The following is a 27,500-nucleotide window of genomic DNA, read 5'->3' on the forward strand; positions in this document are numbered from 1 at the left end:
AGCCCTGAGCTCATCCTATCCCGTCATCCACACTACTGGCCCTGTGGTTGGACATACTGCATCAGGCTACTGATCCATCCTGATGCTACACTGCTCTATGTATAACCACAATTATCCCAATTTTGACAAATTATTCTCCTCCACCAACCCCAACACCCCCCACTGCCCCACCCCCTCTGAGCTCTAGTACAGGCTTCCTGTGGAGAGTGGAAGACCTCAGGGCAAGAAATAATTAACTTGATAATGGCCTTTCTTCCATAGCCCATTCCTCTGGTTCTGTCTGTTTTCTCCTTTTCTGAAAATTAAGCAGATAGGCTGGCTGATTGGAGGGACCCAGTTCCTTCCTAATAGCTTTTAGAAAGAGTGCATTTGGCAAGTAAACTGACATTTCAACTCAATAATGTGAAAAGGGCATCTCTTTTCAATCACTTCTTAAGAACCAGAAAATGAGAAGCTATTTATTTCAAAACTTGCTCAGTTCAGGAAGTAACATGCTAATTATAAAAAGGTATCAATTTTTCACCCTATTCCCTTAGAGTCCAGGTCAAAGATAGCACTCTACATAGTGAATAGGGTGCCATTTGAGACAGCCACAGTAGGTGAATGATAGGCTGAATTCCCACAGATGATACTGTAGTTATTATATCCCTTATCCTTCCACCTGTCTGCCGTTTAGACTTGGGCCATATACCGTTTGTACCGTATACCGTATACTGTTTATACCGTTTATTTGTATAGCGTTTGTACCATATACCGTTTATATGTATAGCGTTTATACCGTATACCCTATACACATATACCGTTTATACAGTATACCGTTTATACAGTATACCGTTTATACCTGTAACGGTTTTCTTCCTGGGAAGGAGAGGAGGACCAAAATGCAGCGTAGTTCATGTTCAACATGTTTTAATGAAAGACGATAACGTGAACACTACACAAATACAAAATAACAAACGTGGCAAAACCCAAAACAGTCCTATCTGGTGCAGAGAACACAGACAGGAAACAACCACCCACAAAGTACCCACAGAATATGGCTGCCTAAATATGGTTCCCAATCAGAGACAATGACTAACACCTGCCTCTGATTGAGAACCATATCAGGCCATACATAGAAACGGACAAACTAGACACATAACATAGAATGCCTACCCAGCTCACATCCTGACCAACACTAAAACAAGGAAAACACAAAAGAACTATGGTCAGAACGTGACAGTACCCCCCCCAAGGTGCGGACTCCGACCGCACAACCTAAACCTATAGGGGAGGGTCTGGGTGGGCATCTGTCCGCGGTGGTGGCTCTGGCGCTGGACGTGGACCCCACTCCACCATTGTCTTTGTCCACCTCCTTATAGCGTCCTTTGAGTGGCGACCCTCGCTGCCGACCTTGGCCTAGGAACCCAAACAAAGGGCCCCACTGGACTGAGGAGCGCCTCTGGACTGAGGGGTGCCTCATGACTGAAGGGCAGCTCATGACCGAGAGGTAGCTCATGACCGAGGGGTAGCTCAGGACCGAGGGGCAGCTCAGGACCGAGGGGCAGCTCAGGACCGAGGGGCAGCTCAGGACCGAGGGGCAGCTCAGGACCGAGGGGTAGCTCAGGACCGAGGGGTCGCTCAGGACTGAGGGGTCGCTCAGGACTGAGAGATAGCTCAAGCAGGTTGACGGCTCTGGCGGATCCTGGCAGACTGGCGGCTCTGGCGGATCCTGGCAGACTGGCGACTCTGGCGGATCCTGGCAGACTGGCGACTCTGGCGGATCCTGGCAGACTGGCGACTCTGGCGGATCCTGGCAGACTGGCGGCTCTGGCGGATCCTGGCAGACTGGCGGCTCTGGCGGATCCTGGCAGACGGGAGACTCCGGACAGACGGGAGGCTCTGGCAGCTCCGGACAGACGGGAGACTCTGGCAGCTCCGGACAGACGGGAGACTGTGGCAGCCCCGGACAGACGGGAGACTCTGGCAGCCCCGGACAGACGGGAGACTCTGGCAGCCCCGGACAGATGGGAGACTCTGGCAGCCCCGGACAGACGGGAGACTCTGGCAGCCCCGGACAGACGGGAGACTCTGGCAGCCCCGGACAGACGGGAGACTCTGGCAGCCCCGGACAGACGGGAGACTCTGGCAGCCCCGGACAGACGGGAGACTCTGGCAGCCCCGGACAGACGGGAGACTCTGGCAGCTCCGGAGAGGAGGAAGGGAGCACCTGTAGAGTTGAGACGGAGAGACAGCCTGGTGCGGGGGGCTACCACCGGAGGGCTGGTGCGTGGAGGTGGCACTGGATAGACCGGACCATGCAGGCGCACTAGAGCTCTTGAGCACCGAGCCTGCCCAACCTTACCTGGTTGAATGCTCCCGGTCGCCCTGCCAGTGCGGCGAGGTGGAATAGCCCACACTGGGCTGTGCAGGCGAACCGGAGACATCATGCGTAAGGCTGGTACCATGTACGCCGGCCCAAGGAGACGCACTGGAGACCAGATGCGTAGAGCCGGCTTCATGGCACCTGGCTCGATGCCCACTCTAGCCCGGCCGATACGAGGAGCTGGTAAGTACCGCAACGGGCTATGCACCCGCACTGGGGACACCGTGCCCTCCACAGCATAACACGGTGCTTGCCTGGTCTCTCTCGTCCTCCGGTAAGCACAGGAAGTGCTTCCATCCGCGCCGCCATGCTGCCTCCTCATACCAGCGCCTCTCCGCCGTCGCTGCCTCCAGCTCTTCTTTTGGGCGGCGATATTCTGCTGGCTGTGCTGGCTGTGTCCTTTCCCGTCTAGGATCTACTCCCAAGTCCATGTCTCTAAATAGTGCTGCCTCTCCTGCTGCTGCTGCCTGTTACCACGTAGTTTGGTCCTTGGTTGGTGGGTGGTTCTGTAACGGTTTTCTTCCTGGGAAGGAGAGGAGGACCAAAATGTAGCGTAGTTCATGTTCAACATATTTAATAAAAGACGATAACGTGAACACTACACAAATACAAAATAACAAACGTGGCAAAACCCGAAACAGTCCTATCTGGTGCAGAGAACACAAAGACAGGAAACAACCACCCACAACCCCAACACAAAACAAGCTACCTAAATATGGTTCCCAATCAGAGACAATGACTAACACCTGCCTCTGATTGAGAACCTTATCAGGCCATACATAGAAACGGACAAACTACACACACAACATAGAATGCCCACCCAGCTCACGCCCTGACCAACACTAAAACAAGGAAAACACAAAAGAACTATGGTCAGAACATGACAATACCATATACCGTTTATACGTATACCGTTTATACTGTATACCGTTTATACTGTATACCGTTTATACGTATACCGTTTATACGTATACCGTTTATACTGTATACCGTTTATACTGTATACCGTTTATACGTATACCGTTTATACGTATACCGTTTATACCGTATACCGTTTATACCGTATACCGTTTATACCATATACCGTTTATACCGTATACCGTTTATACCGTATACCGTTTATACTGTATACCGTTTATACCATATACCGTTTATACCGTATACCGTTTATACTGTATACCGTTTATACTGTATACCGTTTATACGTATACCGTTTATACCGTATACCGTTTATACCATATACCGTTTATACTGTATACCGTTTATACCGTATACCGTTTATACCATATACCGTTTATACCATATACCGTTTATACTGTATACCGTTTATACTATATACCGTTTATACTGTATACTGTTTATACGTATACCGTTTATAGTGTATACCGTTTGAACGTATACCGTTTATACTGTATACCGTTTATACGTATACCGTTTATACCGTATACCATTTATACCATATACCGTTTATACTGTATACCGTTTATACCGTATACCGTTTATACCATATACCGTTTATACTGTATACCGTTTATACCATATACCGGGGTATTCCAAAATACCAAAAGGTATGATTTTCAGCAGGGGCTGTGGGGGTGTGCATTTGGTTTGCTAACTTACTAGCTAAGTGCCTAGATGTCAAGACCAAGCTTCTTGGTTACAGCAGAGACATTCAATCCCCTCCTGGATCAAGATCCCTGTTTTTTAACATGTTTTTATAGTGCCCCTTGTGTGTGTGCACATTCCGTAATACCGTATACCCCGGGATGGTACAGAAACGGTATGATGTATGGAAATCGGGACACCACACAACCTGCTGTTGTAAAAAGCAGAATGACCTGTAATAGGCTTACTGTATCCCCCTTCCCCCTGCTCAGCACAGATTGGCTAATAAAGGCTCAACGTGTTGACTGTGATTCTGGGTTTTAGTGGCCAATTTTGGCTTATCCAGTATCGTGAGAGAACCAAAGTGGTTTGAAACCTGCCACACTTGCTGTTGTTATCCCGTGGTAATCTGAGACTGGGTGTGCGACACCAACCATGATGCCAATAGTTGAAGTCTGCTTCAGCTGGAGAGGTTTATTAGATTTCGTCCCAAATGGCACCCTATTCCCTACATAGTGCACTTATTTTGACCAGAGCCCTCAAAAGTTGTGCACTATGTAGGGAATGGGATGCCATTTGGGACGAAGTCTAATAAACCTCTCCAGCTGTGAACCTAGGGAGAGAGATAGGCTAGGGCCAAACAACTGGCTTCTTTAGGAGCTCTGAGCTTCTGTCTGTCAAGAGTAGATTTTAGAGGCAATCAGAGTCTTCTGGTTCCACTCTAGACTGGGGGAGGGTTTTAATGGCTTTTTGGTGTGTGTAAGGATAGTGAAGTGATGTGGGAGGAACAGATTGAAAGAATCCACCAGGTCCTCCCTCTCTCCTCTCCACACTCAGTCAATCAATGTTGGACTTTCACCGAATACTCCGGGGTTTGTTGTATAAATGTTACCACAAAGAGTCAGAATGCTCAGTGCATACACACCCCCCATCTCCTCTCCACTCTTCCCTCCATTCCCTTCTCTTCCTCCCTCTCCATAGCCTTTCATGAGATCTCAATGGACATCTGGTAGACACGTGTCGTATCGGTCCCAGCTCTCTCAGTTTCCGGTGCTGCATGTCTTTAAGGTCATTTGAAAAAAAGGAGGTCATACTCTCCGCCTGAGTGGACCAGTCCATTGCCCAATAGGGCTAGGTGATGGGGAACAAACACACACAGGTACACACACATACTTTATACTATACTATGCCACTTTGTTTACATACTCATCTCATTTGTACATACTGTACCCGATAACATCTACTGTATCTTGCCTATGCTGCTCTGTACCATCACTCATTCATATATCCTTATGTACATATTCTTTATCCCCTTACACTGTGTACAAGACAGTAGTTTTGGAATTGTTAGTTAGATTACTTGTTATTACTGCATTGTCGGAACTAGAAGCACAAGCATTTCGCTACACTCGCATTAACATCTGCTAACCATGTGTATGTGACAAATAAAATTTGATTTGATTTGACACATACAGGTACACACACACACACAGGTACACACACACACGCACGCACGCACGCACGCACGCACACACACACACACACACACACACACACACACACACACACACACACACACACACACACACACACACACACACACACACACACACACACACACACACACTCCATCCTCAGTGAGCGGTACTGTAACGTTACTGGTGGTGCCCATAGAGCTGCATGTGAATATAGTGATGACTGACTCGATGAGTCTGTTGCCTGTTTGTCAATAGATTACGTTTGGGACCGTTTGACCTTAATTGAGGCTTGAAACCCTCCCAGGCCCCCATGGGAAACCCTGTACAGTTATTGATCTAAATACAGCGGAACCACAGGACGGCACTTGGAAAGAGAGAAGGATGCTGTTGTCGATTAAGCAAAACCTGCTTCTGTAGTGGAGTTTTCATTTTTGAAATTTTATTTTATGAACGATACTGGACAGCACGTTTAAATAGACATTTTTGCCTGTGATACAATCACTTGTTGCCACACAAAGTATCCCCCACCTCCCTGTATGGTGTGTTTCAATGGCTGTGTCTATGTCCCAAATAGCACCTGATTACATTAAAACACAATACTTCTGACCAGGGCCCATAGAGCTCTGGTCAAATGTAGTGCACTATATAGGGAAAATGGTGCCATTTGGGACATATCCTATGTCTAGTTGAGAGGATTAGTTCGGCCAGACTGTGTGTCAGGGAAATATATCATCTGTTTTATACAGAGCCTTGCAAAAGTATTCAGACCCCTTGGATTTTTTGACATTTTATTTTGTTACAAAGTGCGATTTAAATTGATTTAATTGTCATTTTTTTGTCAACAATCTTAGAAAATACTCTGTAATGTCAAAGTGGAAAAAAAATATTGTACTAGTCAAAAGTTTGGACACACCTACTCATTCAAGGGTTTTTCTTTATTTTTACTATTTTCTACATTATAGAATAATAGTGAAGACATCAAAACTATGAAATAACACATATGGAATCATGCAGTAATCAAAAAAGTGTTAAACAAAACAAAATAAATTTATATTTGAGACTCTTCAGAGTAGCCACCCTTAGCCTTTGACAGCTTTGCACACGCTTGGCATTCTCTTAACCAGCTTCATGAGGTTGTCACCTGGAATGCATTTTAATTAACAGTTAATTTGTGACATTTCTTTCCTTCTTAATGTGTTTGAGCCAATCAGTTGTGTTGTGACAAGGTAGGGGTGGTATACATAAGATTTGGTAACAGCTCAAATAAGCAAACAAGAACAGATCAAATAAGCAAAGAGAAATGACAGTCCATTATTACTATATGACATGAAGGTCAGTAAATCGGGAACATTTCAAGAAATAAACATTCATTGTATAGTCGTTGCGTAAGTATTCAGCTCCCTCAGTCAATACATGTCAGAAAACCCTTTGGCATTGATTATTGCTGTGAGGCTTCTTGGGTAAGTCTACGGTAAGTGTTGGGTAAGTCTACGGTAAGTGTTGGGTAAGTTTTGCACACCTGGATTGTGCAATATTTACCCACTATTCTTTTTTAATTCTTCAAGCTTTGTCCTTGTTGATCATTGTTTGCCAGCAGTTTTCAAGTATTGCCAGAGATTTTCAAGCAGAGTTAAGTCAAAACTGTAACTTGGCCATTCAGGAATGGAATAAGAATATGTAAATATAAATATATGTATGAACAATGACAGAGTGTCATAGGCTAAGATGAAATAGATATTATAGAATACAGTATAAACATACACTACCATTTAAAAGTTTGGGGTCACTTAGAAATGTTCTTGTTTTTGAAAGAAAAGCATTTTTTTTGTCCATTTAAAATAACATCAAATTGATCAGTAATACAGTGTAGACATTGTTAATGTTGTAAATGACTGTTGTAGCTGGAAAAGGTTATTTTTTTATGGAATATCTACATAGGCGTACAGAGGCCCATTATCAGCAACCAACTCCTGTGTTCCAATGGCACGTTGTGTTAGCTAAACCCAGTCTCAACGTCAACAGTGAACACTGGCCTTCTAGGCAGAGTTACTCTGTCCAGTGTCTGTGTTCTTTTGCCCGTCTTAATCTTTTCTTTTTATTGGCCAGTCTGAGATATGGCTTTTTCTTTGCAACTCTGCCTAGAAGGCCAGCATCCCTGAGTCGCCTCTTCACTGTTGACGTTGAGACTGGTGTTATGCGGGTACTATTTAATTAAGCTGACAGTTGAGGACTTGTTTCTCAAACTAGACATTCTAATGTACTTGTCCTCTTGCTCAGTTGTGCACAGGGGTCTCCCACTCTTCTTTCTATTCTGGTTAGGGCCAGTTTGCGCTGTTCTGTGAAGGGAGTAGTACACAGCGTTGTACGAGATCTTCAGTTTCTTGGCAATTTCTCGCATGTAATAGCCTTAATTTCTCAGAACAAGAATAGATTTATGAGTTTCAGAGGAAAGTTATTTAAAAAAAAAAGTTTCTGGACATTTTGAGCCTGTAATCGAACCCACAAATGCTGACGCTCCAGATGCTCAACCAGTCTAAAGAAGGCCAGTTTAATTCCTTCTTTAAATCAGCACAACAGTTTACAGCTGTGCTAACATAATTGCAAAAGGGTTTTCTAATGGTCAATTAGCCTTTGAAAATTATGAACTTGGATTAGCTGCCGTTTCCAGCTTTTCTTTAAAAAACAAGGGACATTTCTAAGTGACCCCAAACTTTTGAATGGTAGTGTATGAGATGAGTAATGCAAGATATGTAAACATGATTAAAGTGGAGTTATTAAAGTTACTACACTTGATTTCAAGTCAATAAGTAGGCGGCAGCCTCTCTGTGCTAGTGATGGCTGTTTAACAGTCTGATAGCCTTGAGATAGAAGCTGTTTTTCAGTCTCTTGGTCCCAGCTTTGATACACCTGTACTGACCTCGCCTTCTGGATGATAGCGGGGTGAACAGGAAGTGGCTCAGGTGGTTGTTGTCCTTGATGATATTTTTGGCCTTCCTGGGACATCGGGTGCTGTAGGTGATCTGGAGGGCAGGTAGGGTAGGTTTGCCCCCAGACCGCACCACCCTCTGGAGAGCACTGCGGTTGTGGGCGGTGCAGTTGCAGTACCAGGCTGTGATACAGCCCGACAGGATGCTCTCAATTGTGCATCTGTAAAAGTTTGAGGTTTTTAGGTGACATGCCAAATTTCTTCAGCGCCTCCGAAGTCTGACCAGAAGACCGCTCTGTCTTCCTCTTCTCCGGCGGCATTGTTTTCGGTCGGCCTCTGGGATCAGTTCAAATGCCCTGGGTGCTGCGGACAAAGGTTCCGCTTGGGGATAGTCGTATTCCTGGTCATGGTGCTGGTTGTAATGCTGGTAAGTTGTCGGCGCTCTGATATCCATTAGTTGTTCCCAGCTGTACGTAATAACACTTAAGATTTTCTGGGCTAACAACAAGAAATAGTACATAAAAAAACAAAATACTGCAAAGTTGAATAAGGACTAGAAGCGAGGCAGCCCTCTCTGTCGGCACCGTCTTAGCTGATACACCACCATGCTTGAAAATAAGGAGGCAGTTACTCAGTGAGGTGTTGTGTTGGATTTGACCCAGACATAAGGATTTGCATATGGCCAAAAGGTGTATTCCTTTGCCATGTTTGTTTTTGCAGTATTACTTTAGTGCCTTTTTGTATGCACAATATTCTGTATATTTGTATTCTTTTCACTTTGTCTCTCTCTCACTCTCACTCTCTCACTCTCTCCCTCTCACTCTCTCCCTGTCTTTCATTTCATTCCACTTCCATATTTGTCTGAGCCATTAGCTGTCTCCAAATGGAGGCCTGGAATTTGGCATGTTATTTGTTGTGGCCCTGTGAGGGCCGTGCATGACATTAGCTAACGGACAGCCTGTGTGTCGAGAGCAGATTATGTGTGCCACAGTGCTCTCCATCAAGGATCACCAGTCAACACACACACACACTTACTTGTTTTTCTTTCCTTGTGGGGACCTAAAATGTATGCACTGTTGGTTAAGGGCTTGTAAGTAAGATTTTCACAATATGGTGAATTGTTGTATTCGGTGAATAAGGTGAATTGTTGTTGCACACGTGACAAATACAATTTGATATGATTTGAAGAATGATTCATCACTCTAGAGAACATGTTTCCACTGCTCCAGAGTCCAATGGTGGCAAGCTTTACACCACTCCAGCCGATCCTCGGTCATGGAAACCCCTTTCCTGACGCTCCTGATCAACCGTTCTTGTGCTGATGTTGCTTCCAGAGGCAGTTTGGAACTCGGTCATCAGTGTTGCAACTGAGGACAGACTATTTTTAAACAGACTATTTTTAAACATTACGGTGGTCCCGTTCTGTGAGTTTGTGCGGCCTACCACTTCGCGGCTGAGCCATTGCTGCTCCTAGACGTTTCCACGTCACAATAACAGCACTTACAGTTGACAGGGGCAGTTCTAGCAGGGCAGAAATTTAATAACTGACTTGATAGAAAGGTGGCATCCTATGACGGTGCCACGTTGAAAGTCACTGAGCTTTTCAGTAAGTCCGTTCTACTGCCAATGTTTGTCTATGGAGATTGCATGGCTGTGTGCCCGTTTTTTTTTTTTTTTACACCTGGCTGAACTAGCAGAATCCACTCATTTAAAGTGTCCACATACTTTTGTAAATGTAGTGTAGCTTGGGCAGGATAAAGTCGGGGTCGCAAACCTTTGTGGGGAACTGCAGTGGGGTCCCTGGGGTGGAAATTAAAAGTCCAGATGATTTTATTGGTGTCATTTCATTTTAATAAGAGCTGAAAATGCAATCAATTTAAGGTTATTTGTTGATTTAAAAATATAAATTTACCGATTTGAAGGTTTTATCATTAGATTTTGGGTGGGGTCCACAGAAATTCTGGTAGAAAAAGGTTTCCCGCTGAAAAAGTTTGAATACCACTGTGTTAGACTCTGACGTACTGTATGACATTAACTAGATTTGTCTACTACTGGGTTCTAAGGCATATCTGATGCAGAGAGCAGAACTGTACAGTGTCTAAAGATGGGACAGTCAGCCATAGTTGTGGAGAGAACGGTTGGTTGGTTTTATGAGCACTTGTTCTTGCGACACCTCTCTCTCTCTATCTCTGTTCACAAACTGCATCCACCATTAACCCCTACACGTCTCCACTTTCTGAGTAGTTTACGATTAATGCCTCTGTGATTGTGCCACCCAATCACATGCTAAATATAGCTGTCAAACACCAAGCTCCACCAAGCTCCCGGCCCGGCTTCCTCCTTTATTTACAGCTCAAAAGCGTTGCCTTGTGGGTTGCCTAGGCAACGTGGTGGTGGTCAACGCACCACCAGCATGCCAGATTGTGTGTCTGTGTGGATGAGTGTTTGACAGAAGTAGAGGGAGAGAGAGAACGCGAGAAAGCAGACTGGTCTGCATGTGTTCGCCGCCGCTCAATGCCTCCCCCTCCCCACATCTCTCTCTTTCCCTCCCTCTCTCTCTGGCACTGAAAATAGCCCCAGCATAGTGGTGGTTGGCTGCTGCTTTGTGACCGTTGAATGGGAGGCTTTTGGCCGTAAGGAATAATGGCTGGGGCATAGAGTGAGGTCACATGTTTCATTCCCGGGGCCAGGAAACCATATTTCATCACAGACCTCATTGGAATGTGTATCTGTTTATGGGGTGGCAGGTAGCCTGTCGGGTCGGAGCGTTGGGCCAGTAACCGAAAGATTGCTGGATCGAATACCCAAGTTGACAAGGTAAAAATCTGTCGTATTGCCCCTGAGCAAGACAGTTAACCTGCTGTTCCTGGGCACTGATGACGTGGATGTCGATTAAGGCATCCCTGGGCACCTCTCTGATTCAGAGGGATTGGGTTAAATGCGGAAGACTCATTTCCCTGTTTCATCTGATCTCCTAACCCCATAGCGTTTGAAGATAAACAATAACTAGCGTGCTGTTTACATTTGAAGGATTCACAGGGAAGGCGTGGAACAGCCGGCTATAGCCCGGTTTGATGGCTTGTGTAAACCACAGAAGGAGTGACATATATATACAGTGGGGCAAAAAAGTATTTAGTCAGCCACCAATTGTGCAAGTTCTCACACTTAAAAAGATGAGAGAGGCCTGTAATCTTCATCATAGGTACACTTCAACTATGACAGACAAAATGAGGAAACAAAATCCAGAAAATCACATTGTAGGATTTTTATGAATTTATTTGCAAATTATGGTGGAAAATAAGTATTTGGTCACCTACAAACAAGCAAGATTTCTGGCTCTCACAGACCTGTAACTTCTTATTTAAGAGGCTCCTCTGTCCTCCACTCGTTACCTGTATTAATGGCACCTGTTTGAACATGTTATCAGTATAAAAGACACCTGTCCACAACCTCAAACAATCACACTCCAAACTCCACTATGGCCAAGACCAAAGAGCTGTCAAAGGACACCAGAAACAAAATTGTAGACCTGCACCAGGCTGGGAAGACTGAATCTGCAATAGATAAGCAGCTTGGTTTGAATAAATCAACTGGGAGCAATTATTAGGAAATGGAAGACATACAAGACCACTGATAATCTCCCTCGATCTGGGGCTCCACGCAAGATCTCACCCTGTGGGGTCAAAATGATCACAAGAACAGTGAGCAAACATCCCAGAACCACACGGGGGGACCTAGTGAATGACCTGCAGAGATCTGGAACCAAAGTAACAAAGCCTACCATCAGTAACACACTACGCCACCAGGGACTCAAATCCTGCAGTGCCAGACGTGTCCCCCTGCTTAAGCCAGTACATGTCCAGGCCCGTCTGAAGTTTGCTAGAGAGCATTTGGATGATCCAGAGGAAGATTGGGAGAATGTCATATGGTCAGATGGAACCAAAATATAACTTTTTGGTAAAAACTCAACTCGTCGTGTTTGGAGGACAAAGAATGCTGAGTTGCATCCAAAGAACACCATACCTACTGTGAAGCAAGGGGGTGGAAACATCATGCTTTGGGGCTGTTTTTCTGCAAAGGGACCAGGACGACTGATCCGTGTAAAGGAAAGAATGAATGGGGCCATGTATCGTGAGATTTTGAGTGAAAACCTCCTTCCATCAGCAAGGGCATTGAAGATGAAACATGGCTGGGTCTTTCAGCATGACAATGATCCCATACACACCGCCCGAGCAACGAAGGAGTGGCTTTGTAAGAAGCATTTCAAGGTCCTGGAGTGTCCTAGCCAGTCTCCAGATCTCAACCCCATAGAAAATCTTTGGAGGGTTGAAAGTCCGTGTTGCCCAGCAACAGCCCCAAAACATCACTGCTCTAGAGGAGATCTGCATGGAGGAATGGGCCAAAATACCAGCAACAGTGTGTGAAAACCTTGTGAAGACTTACAGAAAACATTTGACCTCTGTCATTGCCAACAAAGGGTATATAACAAAGTATTGAGATAAACATTTGTTATTGACCAAATACTTATTTTCCACCATAATTTGCAAATAAATTCATTAAAAATCCTACAATGTGATTTTCTGGATTTTTTTTCTCTCATTTTGACTGTCATAGTTGAAGTGTACCTATGATGAAAATTACAGGCCTCTCTCATCTTTTTAAGTGGGAGAACTTGCACAATTGGTGGCTGACTAAATACTTTTTTGCCCTACTGTATACTGTATACATATAAAGATTCCTCCTGTTTTTTCAATCTAATGTGTGCTATGCATTCCTTAATGACAAGGAGATCAATTGATGATCAGGCAAGGTTTCACACATCCATGTTGAAATAATGATTACATACAAACCTTCTGGAATTGGAGGATGTTTCCTCTAGTAATTTGGCAGACGCTCTTTACCAAAGCAATTTACGCTAGTGAGTGCATACATTTTCAGACTTTTCACCATGCTCTACCAACTCAGTACCGGTACCGAGTCAATGTGCGGGGGTACAGGGTCGTCGAGGTAATTTGTAGGTAGGGTGAAGTGACTATGCATAGATAATAAACAGCGAGTAGCAGCAGTGTAAAAACAGCAACTATTACTCCACATATTGACAGACACTGGGTTTGTGTTTCAGCGTAGTAACATACAGAAAGGCTCACCTTCTGTAGTTTGGTAATTGGTTGTGAGCAATTGGAAATAAATAAGAGTTGGGGGTGGGGGGGGGGGGGGGGGGTAAGAGAGAGACTGAGATGGAGACATTGAGAGTGAGAGCAAGATGATATGTAAATGAGATATCTTTTTAAAAGCCCTGCTGTTTTATTCAACCATGTGGACAGGATATCGTATGCCCGCTGCGCATAATCACCTACTCTCTCATTTCACACTAGGCTTTCCACAGTCTCACAGCTATGTTGGACTCGGTTAACTGAATACATGAGATGTGTCAGTGTATGCACACGTGTGAACCTTGTGTATTCCTGATTATGGGGAGTATTATGTTTTATTAAGCCAAAATGAGGGAGAAGGAGGAAGATACACACGTTTTCTTTTTAAACTGTACAAATAGTTTAACCTACAATCAATCAATATGCACCTGTACATAGCCCATCTGTACATAGCCCATCTGTACATAGCCCATCTGTACATAGCCCATCTATAAATAGCCCATCTATAAATAGCCCATCCAACTTCCTTATCACCATATTGGTTATTTATTTTAGCTCCTTTGCACCCCAGTACCGCTGCTTGCACATTCATCTTCTGCACATCACCCCAGTGTTTAATTCATCATACTGTAATAATTTCGCCACTATGGCCTATTTATTGCCTCACCCCACTTCTCCTACCTCTTTTGCACACACTGTATATAGACTTTCTCTATTGTATTATTGACTGTATGTTTGTTTATTCCATGTGTAACTCTGTGTTGTTGTTTGTGTGTCACTCCTTTGCTTTATCTTGGCCAGGTCGCAGTTGTAAATGAGAACTTGTTTTCAACTGGCCTACCTGGTTAAATAAAGGTTAAATAAAAAGTAAAATAAAAAAATATTGATATAACAGACATGAGGATGTCGACACACTAAACTATTTGAACATTATATCAGGAAACCTTTAGGGACAAAGGAGGCTTTATATATCAGTGTTGTTCATTGATTGATTGAATGTATTTGAAGAAGTTGGCTGCTCCAGCCAGAGACAACACTACATACGTAACAAAATGATAGAGAATCATACACAATAAAGTCCCAAGTTTTATTTCCATTGAGGTCCTCTGTTCGATTTCTCATCCCTGCCACTGAGTCGCACAATGCCTTCTAGGAAGAAATCTAGTTCGGCATAGATGATCTTAACAAGGTGAAACCACCTCACAAGTGGAGCTTCGCTGCGCCAAGGTGGACATCGCCTCAGACACTATATAAACACAGGAGAACATCCTGAATTGATTGCCAATAATTATGGCCAAGAAGTGTTTACCGCAGACTAGGATATAGTTGCAAACTCAGAAAATCACAAAAACCATTTAGAGAGCTCATATAGCAATCAATAGACCTATTCTATCTCTCTCTCTCCTGTTCTCCCTCTCTCCTGTTCTCTCTCTCTCCCCTGATCTCCCTCTCTCCTGTTCTCTCTCTCTCTCTCCTGTTCTCCCTCTCTCCCCTGTTCTTTCTCTCGCCCCTGTTCTCCCGCTTTCCTGTTCTCCCTCTCTCCTGTTCTCTCTTTCTCTCCGGTTCTCCCTCTCTCCTGTTCTCTCTCTCTCCCCTGATCTCTCTCTCTCCTGTTCTCTCTCTCTCTACTCTGTTCTCCCTCTCTCCTGTTCTCTCTCTCTCTCCTGTTCTCCCTCTCTCCCCTGTTCTTTCTCTCGCCCCTGTTCTCCCTCTCTCCCGTTCTCCCTCTCTCCTATTCTCACTCTCTCCTGTTCTCCCTCTCTCCCCTGTTCTCCCTCTCTCCTGTTCTCCCTCTCTCCTGTTCTCTCTTTCTCTCACGTTCTCCCTCTCTCCTGTTCTCTCTCTCTCCCCTGTTCTCTCTCCCCTGTTCTCTCTCTCCCCTGTTCCATCTCTCTCGCTCCTGTTCTCCCTATCTCTTGTTCTCCCTCTCTCCTGTTCTCTCCCTCTCTCCTGTTCTCTCTCTCTTCTTTTCTCTCCCGTTCTCCCTCTCTCTAGTTCTCCCTCTCTCCTGTTCTCTCTCTCTCCTGTTCTCCCTCTCTCCTGTTCTCCTTCTCTCCTGTTCTCTCCCGTTCTCCCTATCTTCTGTTCTCTCTCTCACCACTGTTCTCCCTCTCTCCCCTGTTCTCGCTCTCTCCCGTTCTCCCTCCCTCCTGTTCTCTCTCTCCCCTGTTCTCTCTCTCTCTCCTGTTCCGTCTCCCCCCTGTTCTCTCTCTCTCTCTCCTGTTCTCCCTCTCTTCCGCAGTTCTACAGAGCTAAGAGCGTTGCCATAGTGATGTGAGATGGCTGCATTCTGCTGTAGCAGGATGCCCCCCCCCTCTCTCTCTCTCATGTACTCATATATTGTATAAAAAATATATTGCAATGCTACATATTCACCTACAGTATGGTGCAGGTATGGTGCAGGTATGCATAACATAAGTGTAGGAGCCTCATATAAATGTAGCTCATTTGTTGGCTTCATGTGCCTCATAAAATAAAACAAACACTTTCCCTGAACTCCAAGGTCCAAATGGCACCCTATTCCCTATGTAGTGCACTTCTTTTGACCAGAGCCCCTTTGAGCCCTGGTCAAAAGTAGGGCACTATATAGGGGATAGGGTGCCATTATGGAAGGCACCCCCATACTGCTGTGCTACTGTAAGAGGTGTGCAGTACAGAGCATAATTACATCTGTGCTTTCACTTTTGCATGCCAGCCACATCCCAGCCCAAAATAGCCCAGAAAAATGTTATGCGCTTTTTAACTTTCTCTCTCTCTCCCTCCCTGCCTACACTCTCTCCCCATGCAGTGTGACAACGCCAAGGGATTGAGGGCCTTCTTCGATGCCATATGCTATGGACCCAAACACCTGATGATCTTTGGAGGGGTGTGTCCGTCCGTGACGTCCATCATTGCTGAGTCACTGGAGGGGTGGAACCTGGTGCAGGTAGGAACGACAGTCTGGTTATTATGAGGAGGAGGGTTGGTCTGTTCCGGATGGATTTGACCTCTTTTTGAGAGTCTTTTTTGCTTTTCTGGGGTTCCAGAAACAAATATGGGACAAATGTGAGTTCCCGAGATGTTATGATAGGCTTGTGTGTGTGTTTATTTGTGTGTGCGTGTGTGCACACCTGTGTATGTCTGCACGTACACGTGTGTGTGTGTGTGTTTGTGTGTGTGTGTGTGTGTGTGTGTGTGTGTGTGTGTGTGTTGAAGTGTTAAGCCCAGTGACAGGATTAATTTGTACGTTTGTGAGTGGCTGAGCCTATAGTCTTATGGTGCTGTAGATGGGGCCTGGGCTGGGGGTCTCTGAGAGGTCCTAACTCATGGTTTAATCCTTCATTAACCTCACCAGAGTAAATAGCTAATTGGTATGGCTTTAATCCGGTCGAATCCTTATCCATTTCAGAAACCGAAAGATGGGAGGAAAACTGAGGAAATATTAAAGCTTAGTCTCAAATGGCACCCTATACCCTTTATAGTGCTCTACCCTATGGGCCCAGGTCAAAATTTGTGCACTACATAGGGAATAGGGTGCCATTTGGGACGCAAACTACATTATAGGCCTATAACAGCTTTATTAAACGGAGAGATTAATATCAATGGCTTGCCTTTTATCTCTTTATTTGCCAATATCACTAGGCTATATTATAGAGATTGAATGTACTGTACTGAAGAAAATCCAGTTTGGATTTACGAGAGGGAAACATGCTTAGATATATATGGTATCGTTAGATTTCATGAAAGACTCATATGACGTAGATATGCATAGAAAATATGATCTGAAGGCTATCTGGCCAAAGATGAAATGAGAGAAACCGTTTTTTCTCTAGTGGGGGTTATCTTAATGTATACCATGGCATTGTTAAATACTCCTTTCTGATTGGCTTGAAAGGCATTCTAGTGTGTGCATTTTTCCCCTATAATGCACAGTAGAATTCAATGGCTAAGCATGAGACGAGGCAACATTACATGCCATACGTAAACTGTTGGCCTCTTGAGTCATTACGTACATGGTCTCTCTCTCGTGGTACGCTATTGGTATTGTGCTATGAAGGAGAAATTGTGCTTCTCTCAATTTCCATTCGCTGACTAAATTGCCTGAAGAAGTGATCATATAGATGAAAGGCTAGCTCATACTCTAGCTATGCAGGGGAGATGGTACAACTGAAGGGACTCTAACTGAATGCCCAGATACTTCTCATCAGACCGTTATTGTAAACAACCAGCAGTTCATTCTTTTGGATCCTGTCAGGTCGCAGTATTTGGAAAGAAAGGCTGCAGGGCAGATCTAGAAATTGGGGGAAAAAGATATGCCAGAGGAACTTGGATTTTAGTTCAGCTTCCTTTATTTCCTTGCACGTTCAGTAACCAGGTGAAAAGTTGGAGAAATAAAAGTGGTTGTTTCAAAATTGTAATAAGTTGAAAAGAAAAGACAGGCTACTGACAGTTTTCTGTTCAGAAAGATGCTTATCCCACCCTCTCTCTCTTTCGCTCTCTTTCTCCCTCTTCTCTCTGTTCCCTCTCTCCCTCTCTCTCTCTCTCTCTCTCTCTCTCTCTCTCTCTCTCTCTCTCCCTCTCTCTCTCTGTTTCCTCTCTCCCCCTCTCTCTCTCTCTCTCTCTCTCTCTCTCTGTTCCCTCTCCCCCCTCTCTCTCTCTCTCTCTGTCTCTGTCTCTCTCTCTCTCTATCCCCCTCTATGTCCCTCTCCCCCTCTCTCTCACTCTCTTTCTCCCTCTTCTCTCTGTTCCCTCTCTTTCTCTCTCTCTCTCTCTCTCTCTCTCTCTCTCTCTGTTCCCTCTCTCCCCCCTCTCTCTCTCTTTCTCCCTCTTCTCTCTGTTCCCTCTCCCCCCCTCTCTCTCTCTCTCTCTGTCTCTGTCTCTGTCTCTGTCTTTGTCTCTGTCTCTCTCTCTCTCTATCCCTCTCTATGTCCCTCTCCCTCTCTCTCTCCCTCTCTATTTTTCTCCCTGCTACATTTTGGTCATTAGCTGTTCGGTTGGTATTAGACGTCTGTAGGACTGATGCAAATCTTCTCTAAAACAGCTGCCTCAGGTGCACAGTATTTTTTTTTATTATTTTTTTTATTTCACCTTTATTTAACCAGGTAGGCTAGTTGAGAACAAGTTCTCATTTACAACTGCGACCTGGCCAAGATAAAGCATAGCAGTATGAGCAGACAACACAGAGTTACACATGGAATAAACAATTAACAAGTCAATAACACAGTAGAAAACAAAGGGGGAGTCTATATACAATGTGTGCAAAAGGCATGAGGTAGGCGAATAATTACAATTTTGCAGATTAACACTGGAGTGATAAATGATCAGATGGTCGTGTACAGGTAGAGATATTGGTGTGCAAAAGAGCAGAAAAAATAAATAAATAAAAACAGTATGGGGATGAGGTAGGTGAAAATGGGTGGGCTATTTACCAATAGACTATGTACAGCTGCAGCGATCGGTTAGCTGCTCAGATAGCTGATGTTTGAAGTTGGTGAGGGAGATAAAAGTCTCCAACTTCAGCGATTTTTGCAATTCGTTCCAGTCACAGGCAGCAGAGTACTGGAACGAAAGGCGGCCAAATGAGGTGTTGGCTTTAGGGATGATCAGTGAGATACACCTGCTGGAGCGCGTGCTACGGATGGGTGTTGCCATCGTGACCAGTGAGCTGAGATAAGGCGGAGCTTTACCTAGCATGGACTTGTAGATGACCTGGAGCCAGTGGGTATTAGCCTGTCCCAAACGGCACCCTCTTCCCTATATAGTGCACTATTTTTGACCAGGCCCCATAGGTTAAGTAGTGCACTTTATAGGGAATAGGGTGCCATTTGGGACAGTCCCTCTGTCCCTGGAGTATTATAGCAGTGGACCAGTGGGCCCACTCCAGCACTCTTACCTCACAGCTTGACTTCACATCAGTTTGAGCTGAAAACCCCATTCGAGAGCCTCCAGGTTACATGATGGAAAGTGATTGAGGAGGAATAAGAGAGAAGTGAATGGGGTGCAAAATCACTGAGTTTGCATCTTTTAAAAAGGAGCGCTTAAAGTGACAGACTCAGTCCCATTTGACGGTATGAGAAGAATCCAGGACTACGTCCCATATAACACCCTATTCCCTACGTAGTGCACTACTTTTGAGCAGGACCCTCTGGTCAAAGTAGTGCACTATGTGGAAAATACGGTGCCATTTGGAACACAGTCCATGAAAATCCAGTCTCCTGTGTAGTGTTGCCACAAGCAAGGCTCTATTTTCTCTGGTGTTGGAGACAGAGGCATTTTCTTTAATTACCGGTCGAGACTGAATGAACTATTAACGACACCGCAGGAAAACAGATTCCCCAAATCTCGTCCATAATGCATGTCCAAAAAAGTGTCCGTTTAAAAGCTGTAATTGTTAGGACACACTACGGTGGTGCACTTTCAACATGATCCATTTACATGGAATTCTGTTGAGTTATTGCAGAGTGAGACGGTCATGTTGACCGTTGAGGCCATCTGGAAATTAAACATTGAATGCAGCAGGGTGAAGTTGCTCCTAGACACTGAGCTGGGGTCAGTTTCGCAATTTACGGTTGAGGTTAGGATTGGAGGAGAGGATCAGGGGATCAGGGGAGGGAAAGCTGGTCAGGGAGGGGGAAGCTAGATCTATACCTAGGGGAACTTCAACCTGGAAACCGTGTGGTTTCATACAGTAATTATAAATAATCTACAGTATGTTCTATGCTGGTCCCTTTGCTGATCTAAATTGTGCTAGGTTAGCTGCCTCTCTCTCCATCTCCCTCTCTGGGCCTATTGACTTTCATCTGTCTCCCAGTGGAGGGAAGCAGACAGGAACAGGGCCGGGGCTGTAGGCTGCTGGAGGCAGCCTGGCTCCAAGCTGCAGACGTAGGCTAGTGCGTTGGGCCCTGACGTCAGCAGCCAGCGGGAGGTGCATTACTTTCCATCTCTGATCTATATGATTCAGCCTTAAGCCCTCTGTGAGGAGAATGGAAGCGAGGAAGAACAGGTTTGGGAAGTTTTATGGTGTATTATGTAGGAATGGAAACATATTGGTCGTTGTTATATCATCGATAAAGGGAAATGAAGAAGATACAGGGGGCTTATTCTACTTTTGAAGTCAGGCGTTTTGTGGGAAGATATGCAGATTTCTTGGTGGTTTCTATTGTACTGCCTTATAGAAGCACATAATTTTCCTATACTAAGGAGAGACAGCTAAACAGTATTTAGACAGGATCTTTAAGCGACTACGCTGGATAAAGAAAAGGAATTCCTGGGAAATGTTTTATTAAACAAAATATGTATTTACATATTTGTAAACATTTATTTTTAATCAGGGAAGTGTTTCATAATGAACTACAGTATAAGCTTTGAGGTGTTCAAATCAGATCACCCCCCCCCCCCAACACACACACGAATACAGATACAGGCACACGCATATGGTTGCGTGCACACATACACCCCCCCCACACACACACACACTCACAAGTGTTGCAGCACCGTGATCAGTTTGCAGGCACCATCTGCCATTGGATTTATATAACTACTGATCCGCAAGCAGCTCTCTCGCTCACATCCTGATTGTGACTCACGTCCCATGGTGTTGTTCGAGATACAGGCTCATCATTCCCTCCTCTCTTCTCTGCTAAGCTCCAAGTACTCTTTATAGTGGCTTTGTGTAACTTACAGTTGGCTATGTGGTGAGAATGACTGAAAGCAAATTGAATGGAAGATAAGAATGCTATGAGGGTGAATAGACAGATGGTAAACTAGGGATGGAGAAGGATGGAGGGATGGAGAGGACAGCAGGCTTTGAGAATTGGCTGAGAGAGAGAGAGAGAGAGAGAGAGAGAGAGAGAGAGAGGACAGCAGGCTTTGAGAATTGGCTGAGAGAGAGAGAGAGAGAGAGGGAGAGGAAAGCAGGCTTTGAGCATATATATATATATATATATATATATATATATATATATATATATATATATATATATTTATATATATGGAGAGAGAGAGAGAGAGAGAAGACAGCAGGCTTTGATAATTGGCTGAGAGGGAGAGGGAGAGGACAGCAGGCTTTGAGCATATATATATGTATCTATATATATATATATATATATATATATATATATATATATATAGAGAGAGAGAGAGCGAGACATAGAGATAGAGAGAGAGAGAGAGAGAGGACAGCAGGCTTTGAGCATAGAGAGAGAGAGAGAGAGAGGACAGCAGGCTTTGAGCATAGAGAGAGAGAGAGAGAGGACAGCAGGCTTTGAGCATAGAGAGAGAGAGAGAGAGAGGACAGCAGGCTTTGAGCATAGAGAGAGAGAGGACAGCAGGCTTTGAGCATAGAGAGAGAGGACAGCAGGCTTTGAGCATAGAGAGAGAGAGGACAGCAGGCTTTGAGCATAGAGAGAGAGAGGACAGCAGGCTTTGAGCATAGAGAGAGAGGACAGCAGGCTTTGAGCATAGAGAGAGAGAGGACAGCAGGCTTTGAGCATAGAGAGAGAGGACAGCAGGCTTTGAGCATAGAGAGGACAGCAGGCTTTGAGCATAGAGAGAGAGAGGACAGCAGGCTTTGAGCATTGGCTGAGCGAGAGGGGGGAGAGAGAAGGTGAGGGAGAGAAAGTGCTAGAGAGACACACACACACAAAGAGAGAAAGAGAGAGAGAGTGAGAGAAGGAAAGAGAGTGAGCGATAAGGAGAGCTGTGTGTTGACGCCTGCTCTCATCAAAAGTATAGCTGATCGCCGTTTATTGTCATCTTTTTCACTTTGCAGAACAATTCTTGGCCACCGTCTTGATAGAGGATTAAACTGGCAAGCTCCTCTCAACACTTCATTTAGAGAAAAATGATTGGCTCTCCCTTAAATCTCGGTGGCCGGCAGCCTGGTCGGAGACACCAAATACGAGCCTTCCCTTCCGCCTGCTCCATCGATTCATCGTTTCTCCTCTGCAGAATGACTGAGAGTGGTTTATTGTCTTCAAGCATGGTTTCTGTTCTGTCGTAAATGGCTCATTGAGTGCCAAGAAATGTCCTCGTATAATCTGGCGACCTCTCGGGCGCCAATTAGATATATCGTAGAGGAGTCGCTGTTCATTTTCAGCCACGTTGACTGTAATGAAAAATGATGTTCCCTGATCGTTTGCTCCTTCAGAGAAAAAGGGGACGGGAGCACGTTTGAACTATAAATGATAGTTTTACTGTAAAGTGTTGTCTGTTATAAATAGGCTTATTTTCTGGCCTATTCCATGTTCTCTACTTTTGACAACATTGTGACAATTCACTCAGCCCTGTACTGCAAGATAACACCTCTAGGGTGGCATCCCAAATTGCACCCAATTCCTTATATAGTGCACCACGTTTGACCAGGACTCAAAGGGCTCTGAGCAAATGTATTGCAGTAGGGAGGGAATAGGGTGCCATTTGTATTGGGAACCCAGCCTTGATACAACAGTACTGAAAGATGACAGCCACGTATGATGAAGATGGAAAAACAATAACACACAACAGAATCGGTTACAAGGCATTCTGGGTAAGTGGTGAGAGCATCAAGGAAGTCATATGTACACTACCATTCAAAAGTTTGTGGTCACTTAGAAATATTCTTGTTTTTGAAGGAAAAGCACATTTTTTGTCCATTAAAATAACATCAAAATGATCAGAAACACAGTGTAGACATTGTTAATGTTGTAAATGACTGTTGTAGCTGGAAACGGCAGATTTTTAATGGAATATCTACGTTGGCTTACATAGGCCCATTATCAGCAACCATCTCTCCTGTGTTCCAATGGAACGTTGTGTTAGCTAATCCAAGTTTATCATTTTAAAAGGCTAATTGATCAAAACTGTCTCTGACCAGAATAGAAAGAGTGGGAGGCCCTGGTGTTTTGCGTGTACTATTTAAGCGTTGTATGAGATCTTCAGTTTCTTGGCAATTTCTTGCATGGAATAGCCTTCATTTCTCAAAACAAGAATAGACTGACAAGTTTCAGAAGAAAGTGCTTTGTTTCTGGCCATTTTTAGCCTGTAATCGAAACCACAAATGCTGATGCTCCAGATACTCAACTAGTCTAAAGAAGGTCAGTTTTATTGCTTCTTTAATCAGGACAACAGTTTTCAGCTGTGCTAACATAATTGCAAAAGGGTTTTCTAATGATCAGTTAGCCTTTTAAAATTATAAACTTGGATTAGCTAACACAACGTGCCATTGGAAAACAGGAATGATGGTTGCTGATAACGCCCATGTAGATATTCCATTAAAAATCTGCCGTTTCCAGCTACAAAAGTAATTTACAACATTAACAATGTCTACACTGTATTTCTGATCAATTTGATGTTATTTTAATGGACAAAAAAATGTTTTTTCTTTCAAAAACAAGGAAATTTCTAAGTGACCCCAAACTTCTGAATGGTAGTGTACATATGAGAGGCGTTTCTCTCCCAGTGCCAGTATTGATCGTAGCTGCTTCATTAAGACAGGCAATTTAGAGAGGAGAGACAAGCTGCATCTCTACTTCCATCCATCCCTCCATTTTCTACAACATCCAAACCTCCGGCACTGTAGATATTATTTTGTGTGTGTGTGTGTGTGTGTGTGTGTGTGTGTGTGTGTGTACATGCTGCAATCCTTTTGAGTACTTCACTACGCTCTTCAAAAAAACATGAACTGCTGCTGTAGTCTATGGTATTCTGTCTCAGTTTATGTCAAATATTTCTTGTTCCGCATCCATATTTCATGGTTCCCAAGTTCAGGTTGAAATCACAGGTTGGTGCAGAGGGGAGGATGAGGCAAGTGGCAAAGAGACATGAGCCAAGTGGACCTGGTCAATTCCATTCTAATTCAGTCAATTCAAGATGTACACGGAATTAGAATCTCAGGAATTGAAATATACATGTAATTGAGCCCAACGCTGGGTGACAGGAGTCTATGTACTGTGAGTTTGTTGCAGGCTATCTTTCTCCTCAGGTTAAAAATACAGAAGACTCTTTTGGAAGAAGTTGGTTCCTTTCCCTCCTTACTTGTTATTAATTAACTAAACAAACAGAGAGCGAGAGTGATAGTGGTTTGGCCTGCGGGGGGGTAAATGGGGGGGGGGGGGGGGGGGGGGGGGGGTAAATGTAGCAGAGTGGGTTCCAGATAGAGGGCAGTGAGTGGGCATCCTCGGCTTGGTCAATCAGTCTGTGTGAGTCAGAACAGGACATGACCGTGTGGAGAAGAGAGGCTGGGTGATTTAACACAGGCAATTAGTGAGTCGTATACTGTCTTAAGGCTCCCGATCACCAGCCAGAGTACGCACATGACGACCCACAGGATGTAGAGAGAGGAAATAAAACATTTGCTGTTACAGTTTCTTGAAGCAGACTTAAAATGTCTGTGAATTTGGCATCATTTACAGTCACAGTGTATGTGTCATGTGTTGTATCCATCTCACTCTCCCAGCAGTCTCCAGAATTTACAGGAAATTCCGTAATGAGCTAATTAGCAACGTTTTGCACAAATACTGCTAAATAGGATGGTCTCATCACTAGTGTTACAGTTACACCTTCCATATAAACATGTGTATGTGAAATCTCATTTACACTCAGTAGGAATTATGGTGAAATGGAATGTTTTTCCCAAGGAAAAGAAAAGTCCATGGAATTCTAAGTATTTTTTCTTCTCTTCTGATAACAACAAAAGGAAAAGGCTTCCCTATTGGGTTGACAGATCCCCATTCTTTTCTTGGTCTGAAAGCCGTATTGAAACGGAATAGAAGATGAATGAACAATGAGAATTGCACACAGAGATCTTGGCTCTAATATGCTGTTTTTGTTATCAAAAAAGAAGAGAAGAAAATCAGAATAACGTACAGTAGTTGGATGTGTTCCAGACACCCCTAATAACGATAAACTAACAAGGAACGCTAAACTTCTATTTTCCCTCCAAAATTCAGTTTTTTCATCTCTCTTTGGGGGTTTTTCCTCAGAGAAGCCTTATTGAGCTCATACTCTGTCCTCATTTACTTCCGGGGAAAAATAAGCTTTGAATCAAGGAAATCCCATGATAAATGGAATTTGTAATTAATTCCTTTCCAAAATTAATTTCCTTCAATGAATAAACTCTGATGAATTTAGATCCTGTCGGGGATTATATACTCATTGATGCTCATTGGGCTCTGGCCAAAAGAAGTGGACTTTCCAGGATGTGAAACGTTGAAAGGATCCTATTGAAATTAGCTTGTTGATGATGCAACAGGCCCGTAGCAAGGAGGAACATGAAGAAGTCACATCCTACTGTCTCCCTTTGCCATGAGAGAGAGAGAGAGAGAGGGAGAGGGGGAGGGGAGGATGGATAAAGTTATAGAGAGGGAGAGAACGAGGGAGAAGGAGGAGGGAGAGTTTTGTTTTTGCAACACAGGTGGTGTAGTTAAAACACCTTGAATGAGTTTGAGAATTACCACAACACATTAGCAATGGGCTATTTAGATCACAGGCATTATCGTATGTGTGTGTGTGTGCAACACAATCAGGGAGATGTCAGGGATACAATTAATTCCGCACTGCTAATGCAAATTAGGGTCTCCGCTCCTCTCGGCAATGCGAGGCGGGAAACAACCCCTGTTGGATCGTCTCTCCTGTGTAAACAGGTATATTTAGAACTTAGTTTTAGATGTGTATCACCACGAGTTGTGACATTTATCTAGTTCAGTTTACGCATTTATCTAGTTCAGTTTTAACATTTATCTAGTTCAGTTGTGACATTTATCTAGTTCAGTTTGGCATTTATATAGTTCAGTTTTAACATTTATCTAGTTCAGTTGTGACATTTATCTAGTTCAGTTTTAACATTTATCTAGTTCAGTTTAGGCATTTACCCAGTTCAGTTGTGACATTTATCTAGTTCAGTTGTGACATTTATCTAGTTCAGTTGTGACATTTATCTAGTTCAGTTGTGACATTTATCTAGTTCAGTTTTAACATTTATCTAGTTCAGTTTGGCATTTATCTAGTTCAGTTTTAACATTTATCTAGTTCAGTTTAGGCATTTATCTAGTTCAGTTTAGGCATTTATCTAGTTCAGTTGTGACATTTATCTAGTTCAGTTTAGGCATTTATCTAGTTCAGTTTAGGCATTTATCTAGTTTAGTTTAGGCATTTATCTAGTTCAGTTTAGGCATTTATCTAGTTTAGTTTAGGCATTTATCTAGTTCTGTTTAGGCATTTATCTAGTTCTGTTTAGGCATTTATCTAGTTCAGTTGTGACATTTATCTAGTTCAGTTTAGGCATTTATCTAGTTCAGTTTAGGCATTTATCTAGTTCAGTTTAGGCATTTATCTAGTTCAGTTTAGGCATTTATCTAGTTCAGTTTAGGCATTTATCTAGTTCAGTTGTGACATTTATCTAGTTCAGTTTAGGCATTTATCTAGTTCAGTTTAGGCATTTATCTAGTTTAGTTTTTCATTTATCTAGTTCAGTTTAGGCATTTATCTAGTTCAGTTTAGGCATTTATCTAGTTCAGTTGTGACATTTATCTAGTTCAGTTGTAACATTTATCTAGTTCAGTTTAGGCATTTATCTAGTTCAGTTGTAACATTTATCTAGTTCAGTTGTGACATTTATCTAGTTCAGTTGTGACATTTATCTAGTTCAGTTGTGACATTTATCTAGTTCAGTAGTGACATTTATCTAGTTCAGTTGTGACATTTATCTAGTTCAGTTTTAACATTTATCTAGTTCAGTTTGGCATTTATCTAGTTCAGTTTTTACATTTATCTAGTTCAGTTTAGGCATTTATCTAGTTCAGTTTAGGCATTTATCTAGTTCTGTTTAGGCATTTACCTAGTTCTGTTTAGGCATTTATCTAGTTCTGTTTAGGCATTTATCTAGTTCAGTTTAGGCATTTATCTAGTTCAGTTTAGGCATTTATCTAGTTCTGTTTAGGCATTTATCTAGTTCAGTTTAGGCATTTATCTAGTTCAGTTTTGGCATTTATCTAGTTCAGTATTGGCATTTATCTAGT

The 27,500-nt window shown here is 43.6% G+C and overlaps 1 protein-coding gene across 1 annotated transcript in view; it reads left to right on the forward strand.

Moving 5' to 3' along the window:
* LOC110489398 (gamma-aminobutyric acid type B receptor subunit 2) overlaps positions 1 to 27,500 on the forward strand; it is a 370,472-nt gene that overhangs the window by 75,105 nt on the left and 267,867 nt on the right. The window contains exon 2 of the mRNA XM_036970730.1: positions 16,316 to 16,453. Within this exon, the coding sequence (XP_036826625.1) occupies positions 16,316 to 16,453 (138 nt within the window). The remainder of the gene's footprint in view (positions 1 to 16,315; positions 16,454 to 27,500) is intronic.

This window comes from Oncorhynchus mykiss, chromosome 32, assembly GCF_013265735.2.
Source record: "Oncorhynchus mykiss isolate Arlee chromosome 32, USDA_OmykA_1.1, whole genome shotgun sequence".
NCBI lineage: Eukaryota > Metazoa > Chordata > Actinopteri > Salmoniformes > Salmonidae > Oncorhynchus > Oncorhynchus mykiss.